Source organism: Heteronotia binoei, chromosome 8, assembly GCF_032191835.1.
Source record: "Heteronotia binoei isolate CCM8104 ecotype False Entrance Well chromosome 8, APGP_CSIRO_Hbin_v1, whole genome shotgun sequence".
Classification (NCBI taxonomy): Eukaryota; Metazoa; Chordata; class Lepidosauria; order Squamata; family Gekkonidae; genus Heteronotia; species Heteronotia binoei.
Window position 1 is genome coordinate 85,415,150 of NC_083230.1, and position 26,353 is coordinate 85,441,502.

Sequence of the window (26,353 nt, forward strand, 5' to 3'; positions counted from 1 at the left end):
GGAGCCTTTACTCAAAGTCTGGTATCCAGGAATGAGCTGAGGAAGCAGTATGTGGCTGAGAGCATCAGGCACAGTCACCTGCTAATTCTAGCACAAAGGAATCTGGCAATTCTACAGGCAATTTGTATGATCATATTGACCAGAATCCACTCAAGAAGACCATAGTGATGGATGCTGGGGGAGGGTGGGATGTTAGTTTACGGGGTTTAAGGTGGATTAAGAAAACAAGATGGTAGGTTATGGTGGACAAGGGGAACAACAGCCTTTAGAGGGCAGTTGAAGATGGTTTTATTTATGACAGCATTTAATTTAGTTACAAGAGCCCCATGGCGCAGAGTGTTAATGCTGCAGTACTGCAGTCCTAAGCCCTGCTCACGACCTGAGTACGATCCCCGGCGGAAGCTGGGTTTTCAGGTAGCCGGCTCAAGGTTGACTCAGCCTTCCATTCTTCCGAGGTTGGTAAAATGAGTACCTAGATTGCTGAGGGGAAAGTGTTGATGACTGGGGAAGGCAATGGCAACCACCCCATAAAAAGTCTGCCGTGAAAACATGAAAGCAACGTCACCCCAGAGTCGGAAATAACTGGTGCTTGCGCAGGGGACCTTTCCTTTTCCTTTTCCTTAATTTAGTTTGTTTATCATCTGTCTTCAATTGTGATTTTTAAATAAGGGATTTTATGCATTTTCATGGTTATTGCTTTGTTACATTTTAAACCACCTTGATTACCATAAGGTAGAAAGGCAGCTAATAAATGTTTTAAGTATATAATGGATAGACTGCGACATGAAATCAAAAAGCTGTAGCTGGCCTTGGTCCAACATCCCCAGGGGCCTCAGTTCAAGTGGAGCACAAACAGAGGTTAGTGAATACCCTACTCACCTTCTTTTTTGGTTTTCTGTCCTGTGCAGTTTGCAGCAGGTAGCCAAGGGCACATTCAACACCCCTCCCAGGTCCTCCCAGGCCCCACATGTGCTCCCACTGCTTCTGGTCTCTGGTGAGGGTGCCTCCCCTCACAAGAGGTTGTCAGGAGTTGCTCCATTGCTGTAGCAGTCTCTCCACTTATTTATTTATTTAATTCCATTTTTATCCCACCCTCCCCACCTAGGCGGGCTCAGGGAGGCTTACATGGTCATGCAAGCGCATGAATTTAGACATATAGTATGACATAAAACAATAAAACAGTTTAAAAACATAAAAAAATGACATTTCGGTGCCATGATCTTAAGTTTCAGATTGATGTTGATGTTCTTTGTAGGGCAGATCTTAGATAGTCTTCTCTGCAATTGCTGTAAAATAGATTGCAAGAGGTGGTACATAGGTCACCTAAGAGCTGTAGTAGCCAACGGTCTAGTTTACAAATGCTTGTTGGAAGAGTGCCGTCTTACAGGCCCCGCAGAACTGTATGAGCTCTCGCACTTCTGCTTTCCCCTGAACTCTCTCAAAATGTTTCTGACTGGTGGCATCCTCTTGTTTGATGAGCCAGTTTGGTGAAGTGGTTAAGTGTGCAGAACCGGGAGAACCGGGTTTGATTCCCCACTTCTCCATATGCACCTGCTGAAATGGCCTTGGGTCAGCCATAGTTCTCATAGGAGTTGTCCTTGAAAGGGCAGCTGCTGTGAGAGCCCTCTCAGCCCCACCCACCTCACAGGGTGTCTGTTGTGCGAGGGGAGAAGATATAGGAGATTGTAAGCCACTCTGAGTCTCTGATTAAGAGAGAAGGGCGAGGTATAAATCTGCAGTCTTCTTCTTCTCCTTACTGCAGCAGCTACCAATCAAGGATGGAAATTCCAGCAGCTCTCTTCAGCTGTAGAGTCCCACTGGAATTTTCCCAAGTTTACTCTGCACCTGCTTAATATGAACCCAAGGTCAACCAATGCTTAGCCCCAGAGCTTGTTTTCAGTCTAGTCAGGGAGGACTATGGTGTTATGACCATTCCGTTGTTAGGCAGGTTGGTTGTTTTAACAGTCCACATTGGTGGTTGGATGTCCCCTCAATGGAAACTAATTGTAAGGAGACCTGTAAGGAAATCTGTGTGTTTGAAGGTTGTTTGCACTTGAGCTTGGAGAAGGTCACCCTTCTCCCCATCCCTAGCCAAAAGAAGGGGATGTGCGAGTTTGTTTTTGTATGAAGAAACACAAGCTGGCAGTTTTGACGGCAGAGGGGAGGAGAGACACAGAGAGCAAGAGCTGTGAGTTAGCTGGAGGTGAAGCACCTTGGAGTGCTGGGTCTCTCCCTCCCTCAGGATCTGATGTGGAGTAGCAGATCTGCTGCCTGGCAGGAATGCCTCTTTGCCTCCATTTATGATCTGCTTGTATATTGTTAAGTCAAGCAAATATTATAAAAGCTTTGTGAGTCTCCAGTGCGCTCTCAATCCAAAGGAAAATAAACCTGGCAGCGTTGCCCCTGGAACTTCTTACCACTTGGAGATGCAGGGAAAGTAGATGAAGTAATAATAAAAGAACATCCTAAATTACTACAGCCTAAGCGATCCCCTCCCCCTCCAATTGGCCACTCACACTGTGGGATTAGACAGAATAGCGTCTAGGTCAGAGGATACTTTTACACACAACCCAAAGCCTTGCTACTTCAGAAATTTGGCAGCAGCCTCTTGGCAAAGTTGCTAGGACTCAGTTCAGGCATCAGAAACAAACCAGAGTTAATTGTCAGGCCTGCAGGCCTCTCCAGCCTCTGTTTTCTCAGTGTGCCAATATTGAAGGCAGAAGAGTGCATACCAGTGAGGATAGGATGCTTCTTTTCTTCCCTGTAACTGGGGTTCTCAATCCAGATTAAGGTGTGTTTGTTTAAAGATCCCAGCTATCGAGCAGCAAATTTAACCTAAACATTTTAACATACTTGCAATCATTCAGCCATTATGGCTGACTGGACATAGTTAAAGCTTCCCTCTTCAAGTCTAGCATGTCTTGTGAGAAGAAGGTAACATGCTTCCTGGCTAAAGGTAACATGCTTCCTGGCTTTTGCTCCCAGTTAATTAACATCATTGGTCGCCCTCTCCTTCAGCTCTCTCCTCACAATCTTGATTTGGATGCATGTATACACTGAGTTAGGACACTGATGAGATGCTTTCATATACACACAAAAATGCACTTTCAATCCACTTTCAGTGCACTTTAGCAATTGTTTGCAAGTGAATTTTCCTGTTCACATGGTAAAATCCAGTTGCAAAGTGCATTAGTCAACATGTGTGAAAGCACCAATAACATATTTTCAGTCCCAAATCTGTTGCATTGTTTGTTGCACATATTATGCTGTTACATTGTATGCATGTTATAATGCTTAGTCTCTAAATCTGTAATCAAGTTGTATTCTACTGTTCTTATTTTATTGTTTTAAATGTTGTGATCTGCCTTAAGTAAATAAAGCAACTAGGAATGTTCTCTTGAACTTACTATGACATAACTTGATTAGGAGCACCCTGTTAATATCAGCACACACACTGATTTGCCACAGATTATGGAGCGATGGGAGATGTCAGTTGGTATCATATTGGGCTGCCAGTGGGATGAGAGGACCTATAACCCTTCTGGGGGATTGGTGAATACAGATGTGAGAGCTGAATGAGGTTAGCATATGTAGCATAAGAAACTCATATCCCTGTTAAGTCATGGAGGTCCCACTGGCCTGAGTGTTGTAATAACTTGCAGTTCAGCAATTCCCCTTTCTAGTCTGTTCTTGAAATTCCTTTTCAATAAAACAGCTACTTTGAGGTCTCCCATTGAGTGTCCTGGAAGGATGAAGCATTCTCCTGCTGGTTTCTCAGTCTTGTAATTCTTGATGTCAGATTTGTGTCCATTTATCTTTTGGTGTACGGTTTGCCCTGTTTGCCCTATGTAGAGAACAGAAGGGCATTATTGGCATATACAGTGTTAGAAGATGAACATGAAAATAAGCCTAAGATGCCAAGATAGACAAGGAGATTGACAACAGGCTGGCAAAGGCAAACCGTGCATTTGGCCGACTGCACAAAAGAGTGTGGAGCAACAAGCATCTGAAAAAAGGCACAAAGATCAATGTTTACAAAGCGGTTGTGATGACAACCCTCATCTACGGCTCCGAATCGTGGGTTTTATACCGTCATCACCTGCGACTCCTTGAGCGCTTTCATCAGCGCTGCCTTCGCACCATCCTCAACATCCACTGGAGTAACTTTGTGACCAACACTGAAGTCCTCAAGAGGGCAGAGGTTACAAGCATCAAGGCACTGCTGTTGAAGACGCAGCTGCGCTGGGCAGGACATATTTCTAGGATGGAAAACCACCGCCTTCCCAAGATTGCTCTGTATGGCGAACTTTCCACCGGCCATCGAAATAGAGGGGCACCAAAGAAGAGGTACAAGGACTCCTTGAAGAAATCCCTTGGCACCTGTCGCATCAACCATCACCTAGCCTCAGATCGCAAAGCATGGAGGCACACCATCCACCAGGCTGTCTCTTCCTTTGAGAACGCACGCATAGCTGGTCTTGAGGACAAAAGGAGATTAAGGAAGAATCGCACTGCTACAGCACCAACCCTAAATCAGACTTTTCCCTGCAGCCACTGTGGCCGGATCTGCCTGTCCCGCATTGGTCTTGTCAGCCAGCAGCGAGCCTGCAGCAGACGTGGACTACTGCACCCTTCTTAAATCTTTGTTCGCGAAGTCAAACAGAGAGAGAGAGAGAGAGAGAGAGGTGTAGTTGATGTTGTTGGTTTCAGTGATTGTGTTGTCTGGCTGTATGTGGCAGCAAAGTTGCAAGCTCTGGTAGCAGTATCCGTGTTCAAATTAGATGTTGTATTATTGTGGGTGAGGAGTTGTTTGAGATTGGAGGGCTGTCTGTGCATAACAGACTTGTGAAAGAGAAATGTCATTATCCAGTATAGATTGTAAATTGCTGGATAGTGACAGTTCCACTGTGTGCATTGAAGTTCCACTGTGTGCCTGTATCAGGGAAGTGCTGTATTTTGTACATATGTGAGATGAAAAATGAGTTTTCTTGTCAAACAAGCCTTTAGAATTAAGAAATTGCCCTTTCATCTCCTTTCCTCAACTTTAATTTCAATTTAATTTCAACTAAGAATAGCTTGCCAAATGGATATTCAAAGCAGAGTAAGGTCCATATGGTGGTGTCTCAATTCCTGGTATTTTTAGATCAGAGTTATTATCTAGATCAGAGGTGTATATCTCTGGTACCTCATGTTACATTTCATGGCAAGCATAGCATGGCCTGGCCCGGCCCAGCAAAGTATGACCAGTTCCACCCCTGGGATTCTGCTTTCCCCGGCTCAAGCAATCAGTTCCCCACCAGTTGCGGCATGGGTGCTGTTGTTTAGTGAGTTCAGCCATGGGTAGATGCAACTCTTATTTATTTTGAATCGGGGACTGAGAAGACACACAGACAGGCAGGGAATATATACGGTGGGAAAACACCAAAACACGCCCATTAGTAGGCAGGAAACTGCCTTATTGGTCTCTCCAGGATCTCTCCTGCTGGAATGGCCTTGGGTAAGCCATAGCTCTGGCAGAGGTTGTCCTTGAAAGGGCAGCTGCTATGAGAATCCTTTCAGCCCCACCCACCTCACAGGATGTCTGTTGTGGGGGAGGAAGATAAAGGAGATTGTGAGCCACTCTGAGACTGAGATTCGGAGTGGAGGGCAGGATATAAATCCAATATCTTCTTCTATCATTTGCATATAGTAATTACATGCCTGGAGCCAAGATTGGCTGATTCGTGGAGAACGGCCAGTTGCAGCATAGGCTTTAAGATCCTGGAGGGCAGAAGCAAGCTTTGTTACAAGAATGTATGCCAATACAAAACAGGTGCATTTTGATTTTCCTTGCAGCTTCGTGCTCTAGTTTTTCAGAGTTCCAGAAGCCGTGAGGGAAATTGGAAGGAGCCACGTATCAAAATGAACTCACACAGCAACTGGTTTAATTTAATTTAATTTTTAGATTTGTATCCCACCATATCCCACAAGCGGGCTCAGGGCAGTTTACAACAATAAAACCACAGTGTTAAAATAATATCATAAAAACAGACATTACAGAACAGGAACAGCACAGTATAAAAATCTTACAGACATAAGCAGTATGTGGCTGATGGCTAACAGCATAGCATAACACCATAATGGTGAAATGCTGGGGGAAGTGATGACTTTCAAGGACACCCACTGGATGAATTAAAAGTCTGGTGGAATTTCATTTCATTTTCATTTTACTTGATTTATATCCCGCCCTACCCCACCGAGGCGAGCTCAGGGCGGCTCACAGCACAGAAATTCTAACAATAGGGTCTAAAAATTAAAATACATAATAATTTACATAATTAAAACAACTAAAATCAATCGATCAGTGTCAGTGTGCTATCTTCCAATCTTCCTTCAGAATATTTCAATGCCGGTCAGTTATAAGCCAAACGGAAGAGGACAGTCTTACAGGCCCTGCGGAACTGCCCAAAGTCCCGCAGGGCCCTGACCTCCTCCGGTAACTGGTTCCACCAGCAAGGGGCTGAGATTGAGAAGGCCCTATCCCTAGTTGACTTCAGCCGGGCCTCCTTTGGCCCAGGGATTACAAGCAGATTTCGAGAGCCAGATCGCAGCACCCTCTGGGGAGCATATGGGAAGAGCTCAGTCAGTATCATACAGTGTCACCCTGTATAAATCGATGGTGCGGTCTCATTTGGAATACTGTGTGCAATTCTGGTCACTGCACCTCAAAAAAGACGTTATAGCATTGGAAAAAGTCCAGAAAAGGGCAACTAGAATGATTAAAGGGTTGGAACACTTTCCCTATGAAGAAAGGTTAAAACACTTGGGACTCTTTAGCTTGGAGAAACGTCGACTGCGGGGTGACATGATAGAGGTTTACAAGATAATGCATGGGATGGAGAAAGTAGAGAAATAAATGCTTTTCTCCCTTTCTCACAATACAAGAAATTGATGAGCAGTTGGGTTAAAACAGATAAAAGGAAGTACTTCTTCACCCAAAGGGTGATTAACACGTGGAATTCACTGCCACAGGAGGTGGTGGCGGCTACAGGCATAGCCAGCTTCAAGAGGGGGTTGGATGAAAATATGGAGCAGAGGTCCATCAGTGGCTATTAGCCACAGTATGTATATATATGTGTGTGTTTATATATGTGTGTGTGTGTATATAAATAATTTTTTTGGCCACTGTGTGACACAGAGTGTTGAACTGGATGGGCCATTGGCCTGATCCAACATGGCTTCTCTTATGTTCTTATGTTCTCTGTCTTACAGACCCTTCAAAACCTTGATAAGTTCCACAGGGCCTAGATCTCCAGTGGGAGCTCATTCTACCAGGTAGGGGCCTGGACTGAAAATGCCTTGCCCCTCATTGAAGCCAGCTGGGTGTCCTTAGGACCAGGGACTTTGAGATGTTGAGCAGCAGACTTCAGAGCCTGGGGGGCAGGGTGTGTGTTCATATGGGGAGAGGCAGTCCCAAAGTTTTCAAAGGGAGATAAGAGTCTGCTGAATTGCATTTGACAATGAAGCTCAAGATAATGCATCCTCCTGGACTGAACTGAGACCTAGTTTTCCTGTCTCATTACCACTGTGTGCTTTTGTTATTTGGCTTCTGAAATCACTTCACTCTCCAAGATATATGGACCAATCCAAGTGTTCAATTCCTAAACTGGGCCTTTAAAAAAAAAAATCCAGATAGGAACACAGAAATTTAATCTTTTTTTTTTAAATTAGCAACAACTTTTCATAATAAGGCAAAATAATTTCCTCACTGTACATTGTGCTTGTCAGAAGAATCCACCCACCCAATCTCCCTCCCTCCCTAGAAGCGTGCTTGCACACGAAAGCTTATACCTTTAATATAACGTAGTGGTGGCTCTAGAGTGCCAATACATGGCCAATGCCCTAGGCAAGGCACCCTGCCCCTGTCCCTGGTGAGGGTGAGTGCAGGGGCTGCACAGCACAATGGCTGTGTCTTAGATCACGTGCTGCCAGGCTGCCATTGGTCCACCTCTCACATCTGACTCACAAGGTGGAGTGACAGCAGCCTGGCAGTGTGCTCTGAGGTGCAGGTGCCCTGCCATGCCGCAGCTGAGCCCAGGTATTTCCTTCACCACGGAGGTGAGGGTGGATGGGCGGGCTCTAACTGGCACCCCCGTAGGGCTGCCTAGTGGATGGACTGCCCCTGATCAAATGTTGGTCTTGAAGCTGCCATCATGGATTTCAACTTTGTTTTCTCTGTCTCTTTCCTCCCCCTCCCTGCCTCCCCAAAAGAGGAAGAGCAGCCTCATAGAAGGAGGGGGAGGGGGGCTTGTCTTTGTATTTCTCCTGTATAAAGCACCCACAGAGCTCTTTGTGTGTGCGGGGGACAAGAGGCAGGAAGCAGGGAGCAAAGAGACAGGAGAGACCTGGGGGTGGGGAGCAAGTTACTGTGCAGCTGCAGCAGCAGTCCTGGAAAAGAAAACAGAAGGAAGCTGCTCAGGGGATAGATTTGAACCCTGAGTGGGCCGCATCCATCCCACAGGTTGCATGTTTGACACCCCTGTTCTAGATCCTTTGCAATGTAGCTTTTGACCTGGTCATGGTGCAGAAACTACTTGATCACCCCAAGGTATGATCTACCTCAGTCTATTGCCACAGGGAATATGTTGGATCTCTTGGAGCTCTTAACAGCTTTCAATACCATCATATTTGATATACTTTGGGAATCACCCATCAAGGATGATTCCTGATGGGTTGAAATGTGCTGATCCTTCCTGAGCAGGTTTCAAATAGCAGTGCTGAAGCATTCCCATTCTGCCTCTTGCCCTTTGGCTTGTGGATTTCTTCATGGTTCCATCTTGTGAGCTGCCTTGAGCATATTTTTAGTGGAAAGCTGATATAAAATTTTATAAATACAATAATAATAATTTTTTATTTCTATCCCGCCCTCCCCGCCGGAGCAGGCTCAGGGCGGCTCACAACATAAAATGCACAGTACATCAATTATACTTATAAAAACATGGTTAAAACAAATTATAAATTATTAAAATTAACATTAACAATATGGCGTTATAAACATTAAATCTTCAATGGGATTCAGTAAATAAAAAGCATTTTCAGCAGTATTCCTAGCTTTATCACTAGTTGAAGGCCATCTTGAAGAGGTGAGTCTTACAGGCCCTACGGAATTGATCTAAGCATCGTAGGGCCCTCACCTCCTCAGGGAGTTGATTCCACAGTAATGGAGCTGCGACAGAGAAGGCCCGATCCCGGGTGGCCTTCAATCTGGCCTCCCTTGGCCCAGGGACATTCAGCTGGTTTTTCCCAGATGACCTCAGTGCTCTCTGGGGCTCATATGGGGAGAGACGGTCCCTCAGGTAGGTAGGTCCTCGGCCATATAGGGCTTTAAAGGTAATAACCAGCACTTTGTAGCGAACTCGGTATGCCACTGGCAGCCAGTGCAGTCCGTGCAGCCCCGGCTGTATGTGCTCCCACCTTGGGAGCCCCAGCAACAGCCTAGCCGCCGCATTCTGCACCAGCTGCAGCCGCCGAGTTCGGCACAAGGGCAGCCCCATGTAGAGGGCGTTGCAGTAGTCCAGTCTCGAGGTGACCGTAGCATGGATCACCATTGCTAGGTCACGGTGCTCCAGGAAGGGGGCCAACTGCTTCGCCCGTCGAAGATGAAAGAACACGGGCTTGGCAGCGGCCGCTATCTGTGTCTCCATTGATAATGAAGGCTCCAGAAGAACTCCCAGGCTCCTGACCTTATGTGCCGCTTTCAGCTGCACACCGTCAAGGACCAGCAAGGGGATTTCCCTTCCCAGGGCACCGCGACCCAAGCAAAGGACCTCTGTCTTTGTTGGATTCAACCACAGCCCTCTCAGTCTGAGCCAACCTGCCACGGCTTGCAATGCTAGGTCCAGGCTTTCTGGGATGGAGTCAGGCCGGCCATCCATTAGTAGATAGAGCTGGGTGTCATCAGCGTATTGATGGCACCCAAGCCCAAACCTCCGGGCAATCTGGGCAAGGGGGCGCATGTAGATGTTAAACAACATCGGGGAGAGAACTGCCCCTTGTGGCACCCCCACATACTAGTGGGTGCCTCCGGGACCGCTCTCCCCCAATGGCCACCCTTTGTCCCCGTCCATCGAGGAAGGAGGAAAGCCACTGTAAGGCCAATCCCCCAATCCCCGCGTCGGCGAGCCGGCGGGCCAGTAGCTGATGATCGACCGTATCAAATTCAGCCGACAGATCCAACAGTATCAGCACCGCCACGCCGCCTCGGTCCAGATGCCGCTGGAGGTCATCCACCAAGGCGACCAGCACTGTCTCCGTCCCATAACCCGAACGAAAGCCGGACTGGTGAGGGTCTAAGGCGGAAGTGTCATCCCAAAAACTCTGCAACTGTGACGCCACTGCCCTCTCTATAACCTTACCTAAAAATGGTAGGTTCGAGACCGGTCGATAATTTGCCAATTCAGCAATGCCCTTCCCACAAGCACAGCAATAGAAATCCCTGTGGGCTCCAGGCATGGTGGTAACAATGCCTTTTAACAGCTGGGCAACATGTAGAAATTCAGCAGGTAAAGTTTTTCTAGCCATGGAGATGCAATGCTTTGGAAAGCATCAGTTGAATTTCTGACTGGCATGCACCTGCTTATTGACTTGTTGCCCTTCAGGTGAGTGTGAGTCCTGGCAAAACTCCTTATAGAAAGTCAGCATGGCTTGGGGTGGAAGGCAAGAACTGGAAGTTGATTTCACACTAGCTGAAATGAACCTTAATGACAGCCTCTTGGGAGCAGCAAAAGAACCACAAGTGTATTGCTGTGCCCTTAGGAATAGACTCTCATTGTGCAGCTTCCACGGAATCCAAAAACCAAGCAGAGCACAAGCATTTCAAAGCACTTCTGGTTGGGAGCCAGGCTGGCAAGCAAATTGCTGGCACAGCCCACCTTCCCCATAGATTCAGAGGATTCATTCCCAGATGAGCAAAATGCTCTGACCCTCCCTCCTGTTACCACCATGCCTGGAGCCCACAGGGATTTCTATTGCTGTGCTTGTGGGAGGGGGATGGGCTTTGCTCCCTTGCCAGGGGAAGGTCCATGACATGCACTAAATAAATAAGGAACAAAACAAATTCCTGGATGCATCATTATCGCTACAAGAAAGAAAGAGCCACGCACTGCCATCCTTAAAAGAAAATCTCCATGTTCCTTCTCGCAGGTCTTCACGTGCCTTGACTCGAAGATACATTCTATCTCTCTTTCTCTGCCTGCAGGAATTAATTCAACTGCCCTGTTGCATTGGCAGAAGGCAGGGAAAGGTAGATGAACTTGCTGCGCAGTGCTGGCTGCCGATTTCCTTGTGGACAGAGCCCCCTTCAGGAGGAAAGGTAAGAAATTACAGCTGGGAGGGACTGCAGATCAGATAAGGAGGACAGCTAAGGAATGCCAGGGCATTGGAAAGGGCAGGATACCAAAGCAGAAAGAACAAGCAATGAGAGGATCAGGACAAGAGGAAGCCACCAAAATGGAGAGACGATGAACTGCCAAGGTAACTCGTGTATGTGTCTCTTGCCCCGTTCAGTTCTCACATTTACTTACTTTGTGGCCTTCACCTAACAGACGTTATGAGCAGGAATGGGTAAGGCTGGGACAGCACACAGGGCTTCTGTAGGGAGGCAGGTGAGGAAGCAAGGAATGTCACACAGATCGCTTGCGTAAATCGGGATTTGTTTTATGCATCTTGCTGACCCACCCAAGTTTGTTACATGACAACATCATGACCTCTGAATTTATCCTAGATACTCCACATTTTAAAAATCACTAGTAATCCAAACTCTCTGGTTTTCAATCTGTATTAATCATGCCAATGGAGTATGGTTGTGATGTTTCTTACTGTCGGATAACATATTCAGGTTTTGAGTCCAGCAGCAACTTAAAGGCCACAACAGGGTGTGAGCTTTGAAGGGTCAAAAATCCCATCATCAGATATGTTGACTCTCACCCCCCCCCCCCCCCCACACACACACATATCTAAGGTGCTGCTGGACTCCAATCTAGTTGTTCCACTGCAGACCAACCCGGCTACCCTCTGAAACTATATTCCAGTTTGCTAAGCGTCAGTTAGAGAAAGGGCTCTGCAAGGCTTTTGCAGACCTGCACTGAATACCAAAAATCTTACACAGCAGCCTCCACAGTGCTACTGCTCTGGCTTCTGAGATTCTTTGCACTGGCAAGACATCCCCACCCCTCACATCTTGTTTCAGCCATGAGGACTAGAAATTTATTTTGGGTTTTTTTAAAGCCAGCAATTTGTAGGAAAAGCACAGTACAATCCTAAACACAGTTTCCCCCTTCTAAGTCCATTTTCAACTATCTTTGCACTCTGCTTAGGATGGCACTGTCAGTTATATGTTCCTTCTAGAGTTGCCAGGTCCCTCCTATCCGAGTTTTCACAGAATTGGGGCATATACAGAGCCTTAATTATGACCAATACTATAACATCTATATAGCTTTCAGTGAGCTTGCCAATGCTTCCCTTGTCCATCTTCACAATAGCCCTCCATGGCTGGACTGTAAAACTCCAGGTTCACAGAAGAGGTGCTAAGGCTCCAAAACTTACACAGGGTCTTCCAGAGAGTTAGTGGAAGAGGTAGGATTTGAAATGGAGGCCTTGGTCTAATGTTCTACTCCTCAGGCTTCCTTTTCTGCATCTTTAGGTGCCGACAAGTTAATTTAAAACCAGATAGGTGGTAAACATGACCAACAAATTTATGTGGCTGGGACTCATTATTAAAAGGAATGAAAACCACAGCACTGCAGCATGCCTACTGCTTCTGTTTGGTGTTGATAAAACAAAACCAGTCTGAAAGTGTCAAAGGCTGCAAGATGTTTTTCTCCACATTTTTATTGTTTTTTAAACATTGGCAGTTGTCCATCCTTTTGGCTTTGAGCGTGTGTGTTGATGCATTAGACATTTTTGCATCCATTTGCGTTTGATTTTTTCAAAACATTTTTCTACCATTCTCCGCCAACTATTTCTCCCCCCCCTCAAAAAAAATTTATCATTTACATAGCATTTCTTCACAAAGAGCTTTACAGAACAGTTATGTTTGCTCCCAGTGACGCAGGATATTTTTTAATGCACATTTCACAGATGAGAAACTGAAGCCGGCCAGTAGGGAATGAGTTGTCTGAGGACTCGGCGTGAGCTGGAGCAGAAATGAAGCTTGAATGCAAGCCTCCCAGACCAAAGCTCGGTTCTTGATCCTCTGTATGGGACTGTCCTCTAAGTGTATCACTAATCCCTATACTAACTACTTTTTCTCGTCTGTTCCAGCACTGATGCGGCAGCCAGCTCAGAGAACGTAAGAACTGCCTGCTCCCTAAAGTATCATTTTAGAGCCAGGATGGCTGGAAGCTGCTGCCCTGAGAACCCACACTTCAGCATTAAAATGGCCTTGGTTGGCAGCAGTTCACACGTTCAGAATAATTATGGTCCAAGCTCTACAAGCCAATTGTACAGAAGTGCTTCCTCTTGTCAAACCCTACCACAGGGCACTGGGTCCCTTCATCCCTTCAGGTGACCACTGTCCTTTGAATTCCTTCATTCCCACCTGCTAGGCAACACTCAGATCTGAATCATTATTTAGGAGACCCCAGAGCAACCAGCTGGAGAAGATTCCATGTAAGCAGGTTTGTCCTGCCTCGTTAGGGCATTTAATGGCCAACCATTGGTAGACACGCTGGTCTTCTTGTCTCAGTTCTTTAAATATAAAGTCACAGCAGTGGCATTTCTTTCCTGGGCTTCAACTGAACTGCTAATATAGACCCAGAACCGTGATCAAGGAATCGCAAGCATCTGTCCCTGTTTAGTACGATGCATAAAAATGTCAGGGGAAGTTCGGAAGTTGGCTAACGTTTGTTCTGTGCAGACATGAGAGAGCCATAATTCCTGAAAATGGTGTGCAGATTCTGACCTTGAGAATGGAAAGATGAGGTCCAGTTCACCAGCCCTATCAGTCTTATTCCTGTTTCAGACAGGAAATTGTGGTATAAATGGGAGAGCTCCAAGGAAGTCGTTTTCTTGAAGTGAAATATTAGGAAAGCAAGATGGCAGGGAAAGGATCATTTTTTGCTGGCAATCTTTTTCTTGCGAGCTGCGACTAGGTCATAGAAGGGGTCTCGAGTAATGCTGGTTCTGGAATTTTTTAAAAAAAGAAGAATTCAGTGCTGTCCTGGCAGGGCCACAGGTGTATCTCTGAACCTAGCTTAGATACACAGACTAACAAGAATATCATGCCCATCAGAGGGAGAAGTTAGGCAGAATGAAGGGTCATGCTGTTGCTGAAGAGATCATTAAGACTAAGCCCTTTCCAAAACCACAAAGGTACTCATGTGAAAAGTGGACTACATGTTTATTTGTATTGATCAAGTTTCTGACACTGTAATCTCATGAATGCAAGTGGGTGAAATATATTACCAGAACTTCATGATGTACTGCCAATGCATTCTACCTTTTTCTGCCAATTTCCATCACTGAAAGATTCCAGCACCCATGATCCCATGATTGTCTCTACAATTCAAAAAGTGTATGCACTCAGAGGAAAATGCCATCACACCCACTAGCCTTGTCCCACAGTTTCTGTGCATCCAGCCAAATGCCTGTATGCATATGTCTGATATCCAAGGTTGCCATTTAGTGTGAATAGGGAAGCAGGCGTATTTTGCAGCTTTCATACTCATGAACACTAATCTGTGTTTCTGATCACCCATTCCAAACCTGAAAAATACAAGTTGCCCCATGCCCTATTCACAGAGAGTGATGACAATGCATATTGGGTGGCTTACAAGTTACACAGTTTCCCTTTGCACTTGTGGCTTTGGCACCAGATTTTAATAATGGAATGAGTCTTTTGGTGCATACAGGTGTATTCACGTAGGATATGTACCTGTGATCAGGACCGTGCTTTCTGCAGCTTCTCCAATCATGTGGAATATGCACAGACATTACTATGGGTGTAGGCTCATTGTAGACCTTTGGGTAAGTGCACTGATGTTGTGCAGATGACTAGAGGACACAACCCTTCTCCCTGATGCACAGCTATACTATGTATTTCCAAACATCTGCACAACCATTATGTGTTGAATTATTTACTTTAGAATCCCACCTCTGCACAATGGGCTTGATGTGGCTTAGAGAAAACCCCATAATCAATAAAACAACAGTTGTTGGCATAAGATCAGTCATTACATTACAAATCTAAAAAAGAATCAGAATGCTCAGCTAAAAGCTTGTCCAAATAGGTGCATCTTTAGTTGCAGCTAAAAGGAGGCCAGGCAGGAAATACACAGACCTCCAATGGGAAGGCATTTCAGAGAAAGGGGAGCTACAGCAGGAAAGGGTCTCTGGCCCTCTTAGCAGAACAAAAAGGGAGGAATAAATACCCTGTTCCTACACCACATAGGGCTTTAAAATATAGAGCTTTTAAAATTTAGGTAATACATTGATGAAAACTGACCCCAGACAATAAGCAGATAGCTGTGGTTGGAACCATTTAAAGCTTTTGACTCAACAATCTAACCTGGAAGTGATCTGCACATGGATCACTATTGCTAGATCCTATTTTGATGAAGGGATGCAGCTGGAAAGCCAGCCTTAGTTGCAGAAAATTGCTGTACATGACAGTGGAGATTTGCCTCTCAGTCCATAAATGTGGATTAACTGTGCACCACAAAATGTTTCTCTTTCAAGGGGAAAGATAGGTAGGTGATCCTGATCAGCCCCCAAACCAACCAACAGAATCTCAGTCTTGTTCAGAATAAGCTTTACTTTACTGGCTCTCATTCAGCCCATTACCACATCCTGGGAGTGAGTCATATTGATTAACATGAGACTTAGTTCTGAGTAGGTCTGCTTAGGACCTCTCCCTTAAATGAGGAAACAGTCAAAAGACAACAATCTAAAGACCACAGCTGGTGCATGAGAAGTTGTGTTTCACCATACAGTTGACCCCTTGCCCCATGATTGGCCAGTGATAAGATAATCAATCAATGTGTGCATGTTATGTGGACTCCATCTATTAGATTCACATTAGACTCTCGATTCTTGATGGAAAACTCCCCTGTTCTTTATTTCTGAGCATTTATCCTTGGAAGAATGCATCATACCCTGCTGTTACTCTCTGGTCCCAAAACATCATTACACTCCTATCTCCATGGAGGAAGCACTTTCACTTTCTCCACTCACCTTATTGCTTCAATCCATAGGTCACGCTCCTCTGGCAAGGCTGCTGAGATCTTGTAAGACTGGTGCTTGCCTTCAACTACCTTTCCATCCCCATCAGTTTTGCAGGCTTTGATCTTCTGCCCCTTGCAGTTTGCATGAAAAAGCTCAAAACAGTTCTACAGGGAGAGAATGGAAGAGGAGCAGAATGTGAATTTCACTACCCAATGTGTGCACAAATATATATGTATGTCTGTTGTGCTATAATTAAAGATGCAGAGACAATGACCCATCCTGTTTTCCCATATCCATATGTACTGCATCTTATATGATCCAATGCTAAGGATGTTGAACCAGAAGACCTGGAAATTATTTATTTTCCCACACTGGCTGACTGCTTGACCCTGGCAAAATCAACACTCATAAAACACTACAACTGTGCATTTAGACTGCAGCTTAGAGGGTGAGATATTTTTGCAGTAGAAGCTGCAGTTTTATTGATTTGTCATATTTATGTCTTGCTCTTCCTTCCAGGTGCTCTGCCTGGCCTTCAACAACAACCCTGTTAGGTAGGTTGAGACCATCCAACATGTTTCATATTTGAGTGGCAGATCTAAGCACTTTTTCACCCAAAGAGTAATTAACATGTGAAATTCATTGTTGCAGGAAGTGATGGCAGCTACAAGCATAGATAGCTTAAAGAGGGGATTGGATAAACATATGGAGCAGAGGTCCATTGGTGGCTGTTAGCTGCAGTATACAGATGGGACAATATGTCTGGAGCAGTAATGCTTTGTATTCTTGGTGCTTGGGGGGGGCAACAGCAGGAGGGCTTCTGAAGTTTGGTCCTGCTAGTGGTCCTCCTGATGGGACCTGGGTTTGGGCTACTGTGTGACACAGGGGCCGATTTCGCACTTACCTTACGCCTCTCTCACGTCCATCTTCTCAGTGCAGCATCCTCCCAATTTCCCACTATTTGCATCAGGGCTACAGCAAACATCACGGTTTTTGCGCAGCTAATGGAAACTGGCTTTTAGCAGTTTCCGTTTGCTGCATAAAAACCATGATATTTGCTGCAGCCCCAGTGCAAATAGTGGGAAATTGGGAGGACGCTGCGCTGAGAAGACAGACGTGAGAGTGGTGTAAGACTGAGTGCAAAATCGATCAGAGTGTTGGACTGGATGGGCCATTGGCCTGATCCAACATGGCTTCTCTTATGTTCTTATGTTCACTCCAGCAACCAGAGTACAGTGGCTTTGTTTGTATAATCCCTTCTTTCAAGAGGATTTTAGAATCTGAGGAATCTCAGAATGCCACTTAAAATAGATGAAGCTGAGCACATTACACTGTAGTGGTGGTGGAAAGTGCTGTCAAGTCTCAGGCAACTTATGGAGATCCCAGAGGGTTTCCAAGGCAAGAGAGGTTCAAAGGTGGTTTGCCATTGCCTGTCTCTGTAGTGAGCTTGAACTTTCTTTGTAATCTCCCATTCATGCAGTAACCATGTAGTAAGCCAACTTAGCTTCCAAGATCTGACAAGATCAGGCTAGCCTGGACTATACTGCTCAGGGTTGCACTGTAGTATTTACTTGGAAGCAAGCTACCTGATAATGGGAGTTTTGAAATTCAAAAGTTTATATCCCAATAAATCTTGTTGGTGTCTAAGGTGCTACTGGGCTCAAATCTAGGTGCTCTTAGAAACATCCCATTTAATGTGGGACAAGAGCTTTCCTCCCATTTAATGTGGGACAAGAGCTATCACTCAGTTAAGCTTTTACCTTAACTGAGGGATAGCATTGAAGAGGTCTGCAGATTTTTGTGCAATGTAGAGAAAGAGGGTAGAAACTTTTTCTCCCTTTCCTGTAATACTAGAATTTGGGGTCATCCTAAGAAGCTACTTTGTAATAGATTAACTGGAAAACAGAAGCACAACTTCAAACAGTAGAAAGTTGACTAGTGGAACTCACTGCCCCTAACTGTGGTGATAGCCACTGCCTTCAATTGATTTAAAAGGAGCTGGAGGGGCTCCTCTATCATTCTGTTTTAGCTATAACCACTCAGGGGGGCCTCAAGGTTCAGAGGCAAAATGATGTCAACTGCCCTGACCCCTTCGAAGGACAGGATAAAAATGACCGGAATAAAAATAAAATAAATCACTTTTCTAATGTACAGTGGCATGCTAGCCTAGAATCCTTCTGTGATCAGTGCTGGCTCGCCAGGTAAAGAAGGGCCTTTCTATTCCTTATCCTCAGTAAGGATCACCCAGCCTGCTGCCTTGTCAACAGATACACCTCAAATGCCAGAAAGTTGGGTGGCTTGATTTGATGTCAGCTTTGGAAGATAATCTTCACTGCTTCCATTTTCTCTTTTCTTCCAATAATGTCCAAAAAGATCTGGCACCAAATATGATTTGAAATCCTCTCACAGGAACAGTGCCTGTTTCTGTCAAGACTACTTTTAGTTAAGCTATCAAGCAATCTATGGAATCGATTGCACTCCACTCTCTGAGAAAGCTGCTGGTAGGACTCTTTTGTTCTTATCTTGAACCAGCATAAGTTAGTAGCTTTCAGGTGAGACAATCCTAATTGATATAACCACTAAAGGGGGTGGGCTCCCTCAGGATCAGAGCAGACAGCAACACAGCAACAGCCAAGGGCTGTTGCTCAAACTGCTTTTTAAAAAGTCAAGATATATTATAATGGCAATACTCCATGTCAGACAATCCATGCACACAAACATAATTTGAAAATGGCAGGTGCCTTTATAAGTATGCTGAACATTTCCAGAATGTGCTTCAGAAATCCCTGCAGTTTCTCTCAGAGAGAATGAGAGACATTCTAACATTTTATGTTGCTGTGTTTTCATAACATGGTTAATATTGGAAACAGGCAATGTCTAGTGTACAAAGAAGAAGAAGAAAAGAAGACTCTGAAGGGGGCAGCAAAAAGACATAGATAACAGGAGAGAAGGTGCTGACCTCCTTCTAAGTGTCATTCCTTGTCTGTCTCCAGATAGCCACTCATAGGGCAATTTCCTCCTCCTTCCACCCTCAGTCTTGCTCTCAGCTAGTGATGTAGGTTAGGACCCTGCCACTGTCTCTCCTTTTCGCTATCAAGTATGTTATAAACTTTTATCTACACTTTAATCAGGTAATGCACTGTTGCTGTGTTAATTACTCTGCCAACAGCTAAAACTTGCAAAATGTACTTGTGTTGACTCAGATTTGTTATGGGAGTCTCTTAAGGACAGAGCAATACAGGACTGAAATTGATGCAACTACACTGGGATGCTGCCACTGTTTTAAAGACTAAAATTGTGCTTTAAAAATGGACCTGACTGGACCCACAACACAGTGGGAGAAGGTGCTCTTGCCCTCCCCCCACCCCAACTTGGCCTTGTCAAATGCTGAAAAAGTGGTGGTGGTGGGGAGGAACATGAGGATGCTGTCACATCTAGTGTGGCCCATAGTGCACTGGGTGAACAGAAGCAGGAAGAACAGGGTGGGGGGAACCTAGCAGGCCCCTTCCCTGGGTGCTGAGCCTTGCAGAAAAAAAGTAACATTCCAGTCTAGACCTTTGCATTATGGCGATATAAGGAAAAACAAAGCAGCCTTGTAGCTAAGGGCTCAGCAAGAAGTCAACCTGCTTCTGCCTCTCTGTGTTCTGTCCAATGACTGCCACTGCACAGAGATGACTGACAAGCTTTAAATTAAAATTACATGTAGCGTTGTTAACATAAATTAATGACTGAAGCCATATACTAGAGAGCCACTTGGATTTTGTGTTCTGGGCTTTCACACCAACTTGCAATTCATTTCTAGCTCTTCTCTTTTAATGTTTCTGATTAAGGGCCTAAAGACAGGTGGAGAGGGAGGGAAAACCAGACCAGTTAAGTATCACTTGATTGACTACTCCTTCTTGGAGTCCTTGTAGTTCTGAAATCAATAGGGCTGCCAGTTTTTGAACTTCAGAAATATTGATGCTGTGGCTGCGTCGGATTGGAGCCAGCATGGAGATGGGGGAGCAGGGGAGGGCTTTGCAGCTCAGGGGTGGAGCCTGAAAGAACCTGGTGGGTCATGGGTGGAATCAGGGAGACAAGAAAGTGGGGGATTTGTGGAATGAGGGAAAGGACAGAGAGTGATCTTGAAATAAATTAATTAAATCTGGAATTTTTGTTTTGTTTGGCTGGTTTCTCATATCACAATATTGGTTACCCCACAAAATACAGCGTTACTGGTTGGAACAGGAAAATACTTCTGGATGAAAAATGTAATCATGAATTCCCAGTACTAAAGCCTTGTTCCATACTGCAGCCTATCTGCTGATATATGGCAACCCCCATGGGCACACATAGTTTGAAGTCCCACAGTACAAGTCCTCATGGATACCAGACATGGGCACTGTGCTCAGAACTTAATTTCCAGGTGAGCAGGGGCCCAATTTGGATTGGGATTATGGCATGATGTGAGGAGAGGGGGCTTTGACACAGCCCTTCATGTAATTTCCCTGAACCGAATGGCCCAAGGCGCTGTCATTTGCTCCACTGGGGAAAAAAACCCTATGTACTGATGAGCAACTTGTAAGTTTCCTGAACAGGGCAAATAGTGGGGCATTTCAAGTTGGACAACTGATGCACAGGGGTGGAGGCTTAAGCCCCTTGTCCTCACATGCTGCACTCCCAATCCAAATTCCCACATGTGCCTGGGAATTAAGTTTCCAGGACAGAGCAGCAAGAACATGTGGAGGACATGGAAGGCCCTGAACCAGAAGGTGGGTTGTGTCCCCATGAATGAGGCAAGGAAGTTCTAGTCACAAAATTAGCAACAGTGGCTTACTGGTTTCTTCAGGTCATCTACTTTCCGAACAGAAAGGTTTTCCAAGGGAATAATCCCTAGAGGTTCCTTATCCTAGAAAACAATATAAATCATGGATGAGTTCCTCCTTTAATGTGAACATAATACCAGTTTTTGTGTCCCCTTAAGAGACCTTCAGGGCTCCTCATCATCCTGCCCTCTCAATGAAAACAACGAGGACTGCCACAAAGCAGCATCTACAGGGAGGAGAAATGCCACAGTCTCAATGTGGACAGGACCATCTGCCAGAATATTATGAAGACTGATGCATGTGTCAGTCCTCTGTCCAGGTAATAAAGACAACACTGATTTCCCACAATCCATTTTCTGCATGCACAGACACAAACCCCGCTGAGCACAGAACATCACTGGGAAGTGTAGATGCCCAAACAGAAGTGATAAACAGAAGTAGAAGGCAGGAGCTTATTCCCAGCACACAACAAGGGGTAGAGCTCTGAACTCCAAGAAACAAACAAAACAAGAAACTCCAACTTCTGTGCTGAACCATTTAGGAACATTTTTCCTTTCACTGCTCCTGAGTCGTCCTGTGATTTGTGGGCTCCCAGTGGCTGAACACATCTGGGTCTACCTGGATGGATCGTTAAAACATCCACAGGCCTCAGGCAGCTCCCTGAGCTGCTCAGCTTTCAGTGCCAGCTGTGAGGGGAGGGGAGCATTGTTTTCTCACCTTCTGGAAACATCTCTCTTTGAGCAGGATTGTTTCAGTGGAGCCCTTACCGTGGTGAATTCAAAATAGTACAAGCAGTTATCAGTTAAAATGAACCAGCGCCGTTTCCAAGTCTTCACTCTGCCCCCTACGGGAAAAGAATTAAAGTGTTAGCTAATGAATATACATATAATGCTTTCCCTCTCCCCACATACACACACACTACAATTCATGGGTCTTGTCAAAGTGGACTCTTGTGCATTTCCAAAGGCGTCTGTAACTGTCTGGGGTATGTGCATGTATATTTATATTATCTCCCTATCCACCCAATTCCCTGAATACAGTGAGGAAAGAATTCTGAATCATGAAGCACGAATCTCCATGTAATTTGATCTGTTGGTTCTACATGCCCATATTCTGGTAATCAGGTTTCCTCCCCACCCCCCAGAAAAAGAGGTGCCAGAAAGAGCGGAATATAGGAGAAACAGACAGGTTCCCCTCATGAACTTTTAAACACTGAGAATTTTGTTTTCACGGAAAGGTTACAGAAGTGTTCTGCTGTGTTCCCCCAGAAAAAAAGCCTTGCTGATAATATTCACAGATTTTCCCTAGAAACACATGCTGTGAGTGTGTCTCTCTTTCCCCACCCCAGAATAGAGACAGAGAATAGGGCAGCTGAGAGCAGGGTAAGGCATCTCTCTCCTTCATCCAAGCCAGAGCATCTTGTGCATTCAGAAAAGGGACTCTCCAGGGAATACGCAGCTGAAATGAACGCTAGGGGTCACTGTCACCCCACCGCAGCAGAAGGCAGGCTGTTGCAGCAGCCTTAAACTAATTAGGGGGCTTGCCTCAGAAGAGGCTTTACTTAGCACTTAGGGCAGCAGGAAGATTTTCAGCAAAAACCAACCATTACCTAGTTTAAGGAGCCAGCCTTCCCGGCTGGGGTTGAAGAAAGTGTGGGTGAGATCATTCCCATCATCCTCAGGGATGGAAAATGGTTCGTTCTTGATGCTGTCAAACAAAATCTGCCGCAGAGGAAAAAGAAGGGGAGAAAGAGAATCTTATGAAGGCCATCACATCAATATTCCCATCACTCCTGCCTACCTGCAATCCCCTAACAATAATCATGCAGGCACAAAATGGGAATTCTCTGCCAGGTCATGCAGGCTCGCAAACCAGTCACATTAGTTTAGCTATACACTTAAGCAGTTTCTACACAGGGACAGTCTTGTACACAGCAGCAATGGATCTCCACATAGCAGGTTTCTCAACATTTTCCCTGCCCCTGTCTCCTAGCAGTGGCCACCCCCAAGTCACTATATATTTTTATTTTTTAAAAAAAAAATCAGCAATCAAATATTGCTATAATTTTATATCAATCTGTGCACCAAATCTGCCAGACTTCCATTTTAAAAAGCAATTCTAGCCCCTTTCATTGTGGAGATATAAAGGCATAGTCTCTGAGACTAAAGAGGCTAGAGACTTACTTAAAAAAACCCTGGGAATTCAGAAAACCTGATACACAGCTTGTTAGAACATTATAACAATATTCAATCACTGATTTAAAAAACAAAATACACCCCCTCCCCACCCGCAGATGCCTGCTGCAGAGTTAGGGCAGACCATGGCAGCCTTTGTGATAATATTTCCCAAAACTTCACAGAAAAGCTCATTTGAGAAAGATCACAGAAAAGCAGAGGAAAGAGGAAAACCCAGGAGGTTCAGAAAAGTACCACAGTGCTATGGAAAAGCAAGGAGGGGAAAATCCCATTTCACAATAGTATTGAACCTGGGGCAAATGACCCATGTGAAAAAGGTGATAGAAGGAAACAAGTCACTTAAAACTTCCCCACTTGGTAGCTGTAGTCTAAAGGGACATGCACAGTAATGCATAGAAATGGATACACCTAAATCAAAGCAAATGCACAAAGACTGTAATGCTTCTCTGTGTAAAAAGTCTATGGCAAATAGGGAGGGTTTTTAGTACCAGGGAGCATTAAGAAATTGTACACTTAAAACTCAGTTTGTCACCCACTGTACTTATTAGTGCTCTTTCACCATTTTACTGTCTGCATAGATTCAGTTTTAGCCCTTTCTTCCTCTCAGTTTACAGCAAAGAGACTGAAATGGGGAAACATCACCCACCAGAGCAGGGGTAGGGTGGCTTCCTGTGATCAATGCCTTCTGTGGCCCCTTGTCCTTCCTTCCTACCTGCCCTTCTTACCATGAATCCATCTTGTCTTTCTGTATGCCTTCCCTTATCCTCAACCACACTAAACTCACACTTTAGAATCCATGTAAATTATGGATTGGATCCAGACTAGATTTTCTGCTAATGCAAAGGAAGGGGTAATTTCCACCAATACCATTTTCCTACTGTAGAGTCCTGATTTTCCCCTTGTTGTGTTCCAGAAGGAGCTCTGTCCCCCAGGAAAGAGTCTTGGGGAGTCTTGAGGAGATCTAAGGATCACAGAGGGAGGAGAGAAGGCAGTACTTTTCCAACACCAGGTTGGGAAACTCAGAGATTGTGAGCAGAGGCTGGGGACAGCAGAATTTGGAGAGGGGAGGAAGCTCAGCAGGGAGCCTGACCTCCTAAACTGCCATTTTCTCCAAGGAAACTGATCCCTATAGTCTTAGATAAACTGTAATTCCAGGATATCTCCAGACCTCACCTAGGTGTTGGCAACCCTAGGAAGCAGGAACATTCCATTACACTGGCAGAACCAAAATTGCTTTGTGTGAACATAAAAATTTAGACTGGATCCAACCCTATGATTTATGTTTCATTTTTGGAACTTATTCTTGTTTTTTAGAAAATGAGAACTTTAGGGAAAACTGCAAGAAAATACAGCTGGCATTTGTGCACCTCTGACTCACTTGCAAGGGGGAAATTTTGATTTGCTTGTCCAGAAAAGTAGCAGAAATGGGGCTACTGGAATTTTGATGTCACATATTTGTAAGTCTCCTGCAACTTCCTCTAAACTACCAACAGGAAGTAGCTTCTGCAGAAAATCCAGCCTTTATACAGAAAGAGCCATTCTGTGCTTCTTACACTAATGGTCTCAGTTCAGAGTTGTCAATTTCCAGGTGGTGGCTGGAGATCTCTCCCTATTACAACTAATCTCCAGCAACAGCGATCAGTTCACCTGGAGAAAATGGCAGACTCTATAGCATTACACCCTCTTAAAGTCCTTCCCCTCCCCAAACCCTGTCCTCCTCAGGCTCTACCTCCAAAATCTCCAGATATTTCCCAACCCTGAACTGGCAAGCCTAGGTGCCACCCTAAGCAAAGTTGCATCTTTCTAAGTCTATTGAGGGTGCAGCTCTGCTTTGGATGGCAACATAAAGCAGAGTTTCAACCAGACTGACAGGCCAGTGAAGAATAAATCATGGCTTTAAATAGCTGATGCTGAATTTGAATAGCATTACAGAATTTCTATGGCCAATGCCTTTGGCTGTGTGGTTATCAATAAGGGGTGTTGACCCTGTGAAATCCTCTGGTTTGCTGAGCAGCCCTACTTTACCAAAACTGAAACCTCATTCAGGAAGTGGCTCTCTAGCGTGCACTTACATTGACTGTGAGCATGCAAATTCAGGGCAGATATTATACTGGGATACACTGGACATGTGAGTGGGGGATAGGACTCTGCATCCTAACCCTGTTCGTACAAATTTCAGCACAATTTATAAAAGAGTCTTCATATATGCAAAATGTATGTGTATAAACTGTAAGGGGGACCCTGCTTTCTGCTCTTTTCACTCATTATATTTTGTGTGCTACATGCAATCCCTTCAATCCACGCAATCACTATTTTGTGTGAATAAGAGAATATATTTTCCAGCTTCATTGTGCATGATCAGAAACCCAGGTTTCTTGCAAGTACATGTTCACATGTATTAAAGCTTGAGAATGTACATGTTGCTCAGGGGTTTTTTTGTAGAAAAAGCCCAGCAGGAATTCATTTGCATATTAGGTCACACCCTGACACCTATCCAGCTGGAACTGCGTTCCTGTGCATATATCCAGCCAGAACTGCATTCCTGTGCATTTCTGCTCAAAAACAAAAACCATGGTGCTGCCCTATGTATGTAAAATGGTAATTACATGTATTGGAAGGATCACTTGAGATATGTGTGGTAGGAGCATCCAAAATATAACAACTGAAAAAGCCTACTGATTGAGTGGAACAGCCAACACAAGTAAATTTGTATAAAAACAGACATTGTTCAGATACTATGTTGAACATGCGTAATCAATGTGGACCGACAGACATAACCACTTCTCCCAGACATAACCAGTGTACCCACATATATTGAAGCCAGCATGGTGTAGCAGTTAAGAGCTGTGGACAATAATCCGGAGAACTGGGTTGATTTCTCCACTCCTCCACTTGAAGCCTGCTGGGTGGCCTTGGGCCAGTCACAGTTCTCTCAGACTCTCTCAGTCCCACCTACCTCACAAGGCCCCTTCCAAATGGAAGGTGATTGTAAGCTGCTTTGAGACTCTTTAAAGTAGGGGCATAAAAGTCTACTCTTTTTCTTTCTTCATACTCTTTTTAATTCTTCACACTCACTGTCTACAACTACAAGGCTCACAGAAGTTTCTAGAGAATTCCTTTTCAGGAGTTACCACTTATAGTGCTGTAATTCCA

At 44.9% G+C, this 26,353-nt stretch overlaps 1 protein-coding gene across 1 annotated transcript in view; it reads right to left on the reverse strand.

Moving 5' to 3' along the window:
- Window positions 1–12,849: 12,849 nt before the first annotated feature.
- CYTH4 (cytohesin 4) overlaps window positions 12,850–26,353 on the reverse strand; it is a 40,846-nt gene continuing 27,342 nt past the window's right edge. The window contains exons 9-13 of the mRNA XM_060245501.1: window positions 22,615–22,726; window positions 21,773–21,849; window positions 21,017–21,088; window positions 16,210–16,364; window positions 12,850–14,160 (exon numbers count right to left, since the gene is read on the reverse strand). Coding sequence (XP_060101484.1) covers window positions 14,088–14,160; window positions 16,210–16,364; window positions 21,017–21,088; window positions 21,773–21,849; window positions 22,615–22,726 — 489 coding nt within the window. The 3' untranslated portion in view covers window positions 12,850–14,087. The remainder of the gene's footprint in view (window positions 14,161–16,209; window positions 16,365–21,016; window positions 21,089–21,772; window positions 21,850–22,614; window positions 22,727–26,353) is intronic.